Source organism: Telopea speciosissima, chromosome 2 (assembly GCF_018873765.1).
Source record: "Telopea speciosissima isolate NSW1024214 ecotype Mountain lineage chromosome 2, Tspe_v1, whole genome shotgun sequence".
Lineage (NCBI taxonomy): Eukaryota > Viridiplantae > Streptophyta > Magnoliopsida > Proteales > Proteaceae > Telopea > Telopea speciosissima.
Genome location: NC_057917.1, coordinates 30,981,324 through 30,986,233, shown reverse-complemented (window position 1 = coordinate 30,986,233; position 4,910 = coordinate 30,981,324). Strand labels below are relative to the sequence as shown.

The following is a 4,910-nucleotide window of genomic DNA, read 5'->3' as shown; positions in this document are numbered from 1 at the left end:
TAGACGTTAAAGCAATCAGTACCATGTTTTAAGTTTTAAATCATTATCTTCTTCTTACTATTATGTCTTTAATTTTATGCACTTTGATTATATTGAATGCTTACCGAATGTTTTCTTGTGCGGTCCCGACTGGACTCTGGTGTCATAGGCCCCACTGGTCCTTGGATCGGGGTCGTTATAGTCTTGGTATCAGAGCAATAGGTTTAGATAGATTCTGTAGACTAGTGGTCTGATGGCATAGGAATGTTAACTGAACAGAACTTAATTGAATGAGAACTAGATGGAATTGATTGTCAATGTAAATGGACTGTTTAGAATGATGGATGATATTGAATTGATAGCCCTTTTAAGGACGAGGAATTGATTGAATCAAAGTTTTTGGTGACCTGGTAATGGCACCCAAGAGAAGAAGAGGTAGAGGCCAGACTGAAGTGCCCCAAGAGAGCCCTGCAATAGCAGTGAATGAAGGGCAAACTCAGATGGAACAAGTACTAGATGCTATTAGCAACCTTGTGGGGGCATTACAGAACCAAACTAATCGGGTAGAGGTGACTGCTCAAGTTACACCAACTGTTGGTAGTGGCGGCAGAAGGGAAGTGACTGAGACTGAGGACAAGCATGTCCATAAGGATTTTAAGAAGCTCCATTCGGTAGCGTTCAAGGGAACAAACACTAATCCAGCTATTGCCACATAGTAAATTAGTGGCTTGGAGAAGGTTTATGGAGCGATCAGGTGCACTAATGCACAGAAGGTTATGTGTGCCACCTTTATGCTTCAAGGAGAAGCGGATCACTGGTGGAAAATGACCAAGCCCATATTGGAAGCAGGTGATAGGCAAATCACCTGGGATGGATTCAAGGCGGCTTTTGATGATAAGTATTTTCCACCTTGTGTAAAGCAAAGGAAGATCTTTGAGTTCATGCATTTAACTCAAGGAAGCCAAACAGTGATGATGTATGAGAGGAAATTTGAGGAACTATCTAGGTATGCACCACACATGGTGAGTACGGAGGAGATGAAGGCTCGAAAGTCCAAGCAAGGCTTAAGGGTAGAGATCCAGAAGAGTATCTCTCCCATGCAACTGAAGACATATGCTGAAGTAGTCCATAAATCTCAGATTTATGAGGCTGTGGAGAAGAATGCAACAAAGGATGAAGAAGTTGAACCAAAGAAAAAGTTCAAGAAGAGTTTTGCTACCCCTACAACAAACAAGGACAATTGGAAGAAATTCCACAAGAAAAATCCCCAAGGAACTGTTGACTGCACGAAGTGTTGTAAGAACCACAAGAGTGATTGTTTGGTAGGAACGTTCACTTGCTTCAAGCGTAAGGAACCTGGACATCTTGCAAGGAATTGTCCAACTTTGAAGGAGCATCCAGAGCCAAACCCCCAAGGAGGGCAAGCCAATCAAAATGCCCAGAATAGAAAGGACACTCAAGGAAATCAGAAGCCAAGAGCCTCTGGTAGGGTTTTCACACTGACTAAGAAGGATGCAGAGGCATCTCCCTTTGTTGTGGCAGGTATGCTGAAAATCTCTGGAATACCTGCTTATGTCCCATTTGATTCAGGATCCACTCATAGTTTTGTATCGAGTACCTTTGCTACTAAATTGAATGTTGTGCCTAAAGTTTGGAATTACCGGTTGTGTGTGTTTACACCTTCTGGAGGAATGATAGAGACAGAATTAATTCGTGAAGCATGTGATGTAGAGATTATGGATAGAAAATTGACTGCAGACTTAATTCTGTTAGAAATGAAGGATTTTAATATTATACTTGGAATGGATTGGCTAACAGCATATCATGCTAGTGTTCATTGTTTTGAAAAGAGAGTGGTCATAAGACCTGTGAAGGAACCAGAGTTTGCATTTTCTGGGATGATGATAGGAACTCCGCCATTGGTGATAATTTCAGGGATGCAAGCCCAGAAGTTGTGGAGGCAAGGAAGCCAAGGATTTTTAGCTTCAGTTGTTGACACTGAAGTGAAGGGATCAATTTTAACTGATGTACCTATTGTGAGGGATTTTTCGGACGTGTTTCTGGAGGATTTGGTAGAATTGCCACCTAAAAGAGATATGGAGTTTTCTATTGAGTTGGTTCCTGGTACGATGCCAATATCCAAAGCACCGTACCGGATGGCTCCAGTAGAACTGAAAGAATTGAAGAATCAATTGGAAGAGTTGTTGGACAAGGGTTTCATACAACCTAGTGTTTCGCCGTGGGGAGCTCTAATCCTATTTGTCAAGAAGAAGGATGGTACCATGAGGATGTGTATAGATTATAGGGAATAAAGACTGCCCTCAGCCAGCAGAAAAGCTATACAGATGTGAGAAGGAGGCCTTTAGAATTTAAGGAAGGGGATAAGGTGTTTCTAAAAGTTGCACCAATGAGGGGAGTTATAACGTTTGGCAAGAAAGGAAAGTTGAGTCCGAGGTATGTAGGACCTTCGAGATTCTTGAAAGAGTTAGACAAGTGGCTTACAAGTTTGTCTTACCGCCAGAGTTGTCCAATGTCCACAATGTTTTTCATGTGTCAATGCTGAAGAGGTACGTTGGTGATTCATCTCATGTTTTGGACTACCAACCATTACAATTGAATGAAAATCTATCATACGTGGAAGAACCTGTGAAGATTCTAGACCGGAAGGATAAAATTTTACGGAATCGAGTTATCCCATTGGTGAAAGTCTTGTGGAGGAATCATACAAGCCAAGAAGCATCATGGGAGCTTGAATCCAACATACGGGATGAGTATCCCTAGTTATTTGATGATCAAGGTATGTCAATTTCGAGGACGAAATTTTTATAAGGAGGGGAGGATGTAATACCCCGACCCAAGAATTTTATTTTAATTTTGATTTACTGTCTTACTTTTTATATGACTGGAGTGGATGCTAGAAAATCGATTTTTATGTTGATATTGTTAATTTATGGTAAGATTTCATGTAATTAGGATTTTTGCATGTTTTATAATGAATTATAAGCATGAATATGATTGTTGGTCATGTATAGCCATGTAAGGTTATTTATGTGATTTTATAACCCTTGATCTATGTATATAGACTATGTATTGATTTTATACACTATGGTACATTTTTATATACTATGGTTTATAATTTAAAGTATATGAAAGATATGTTTGGTTCACTTTTTGATTAATAGTTTACTATTTGGTTCATGTGGTTCTTTTGAGTTACTTTTTGGTTCAATGAAATAAGAAAAAGAAGAGTTTAAGTGAGGGTTTAATGGGAAAGTTACAAAAGGAAAAGAAGAGTTTAAGTGAGGGTTTAATGGGAAAGTTATATAAGGAAAAGAAGAGTTAAGTGAGGGTAAAAGGGAGATTTCAAGTAAGATATATATTAATGAGGGGATATAATAGGAAATAAGAAGATAATGGAAGGGCATAAAGGAGATCTCAAGTAAGATGTAAATTAATGAGGTGATAAGATGGGAAAGAAGAAGATAATGGAGGGGTATAAGGAAGATTTCAAATGAGATAAATCTAAGAAAGAGAGCGAGTCATTTTAAGAAAGAGGGAGAGTTATTCTAAGAAAGAGAGAAGAGAAAGAAAAACAAGAAAAGAAAAGAGAGGAAAGGAAAATCGTGGAAGAGGGGAGTGAGTCCTTTTGGGATTTGAGTGTCCAAATTCTAGGGTTCTGTGAGAAGATTTCCAAGGCTAAGTTGAAGATTGTGAGCTTGTTTGAGGATCTAAGATAAGAACCCTATGTTATGGGGTTTTTATTTGAAGAATAAGGACCCTCGAAAGGCCGACATTAATTGGACGATCAGAACGCGAAAGTGTTGGTAAGGAAGCATTGTTAATCGATGGTTAATATTGTAGAATGAATACATATATGTTTATGGTGATGTTTAGTAAAGATTCCTTGATATGACTATGTTAAGTCTCTGTATGCTTAAACGTTGAATGATCTTTTGGTTATTAATGGGAATGTAAATGGTACAAGATTCTATGAATGATGACTGAAAATGATTAACCAAGAATGAAAATGAAAAGAAAGTTATGTGACGATGGGCACGGCCAACATACGATCCAGTGCTCATGAAGTGCCTATGAAGATGGGTGTTGAGGCCATCACTGAACCCATTCCAGTTGTTTGTAACTGGAGCCATTTAGATGGTACGACTGAACCCATTCTAGTTGTTTGTAACTAGAGCTACTTCGGTAGTACGACGGAGATATACTGGAGGAAGATCTAAGACTGAAATGAAATGAAAGATGATAAAATGAATGAAATGTTACCGATAGATAAATGATTGAAAGATTGATGGAAATTGACTGATTGAATGACTACTATTCAAATGATAAGGAATGATGCCATGCTTATACATAGAAAATGAAATTTTAATTGCATATTATATTGTGAGCATGATTGGCAATGTCATTTCTTATTGGGCGATAGCTCATTCTTCGAATGATAATCTTTTTACAGATAAGACAGGCATGAATAAGGGCAAGGGCATTGCTATCGTCGAGCAAGATGAAGACTGATGATCTGAGGATCATTTTTTTGAGTCTGTTACTTTGAAATAGATAGAACTCTATTGTCATAAAGTATATTTAATTTAAAGGAGGATCTTGAATCCGGATGACTGTAATTATTTTGAAGTTCTGTTCCTCTCCTTGGAGAGTATGGATTGTAGACGTTAGAGCCATCAGTACCATGTTTTAGGTTTTAAATCGTTATCTTCCGCTTACTATTATGTCTTTAATTTTATGCACTTTGAATGCTTGACCGAATGTTTTCCTGTGCGGTCCCGACTGGACTCTGGTGTCATGGGCCCCACCTGGTCATTGGATCGGGGTCGTTACACCCTACCCTTGTCCAATTTTGAGCCTTCGAACCTAGTCCCTCCACCTGGAGTCCTAGTCCTCCGGACCCACCTTTCCTA

General features: G+C 38.8%; 1 protein-coding gene across 1 annotated transcript; it reads left to right on the top strand.

Annotated features, from left to right (window-relative positions):
* Positions 1-803: 803 nt before the first annotated feature.
* LOC122650637 lies at positions 804-2,291 on the top strand. Its single transcript, XM_043844036.1, has one exon. The coding sequence runs from the start codon at positions 804-806 to the stop codon at positions 2,289-2,291; it is 1,488 nt and encodes a 495-aa protein (XP_043699971.1).
* The last annotated feature ends 2,619 nt before the right edge of the window (positions 2,292-4,910 follow it).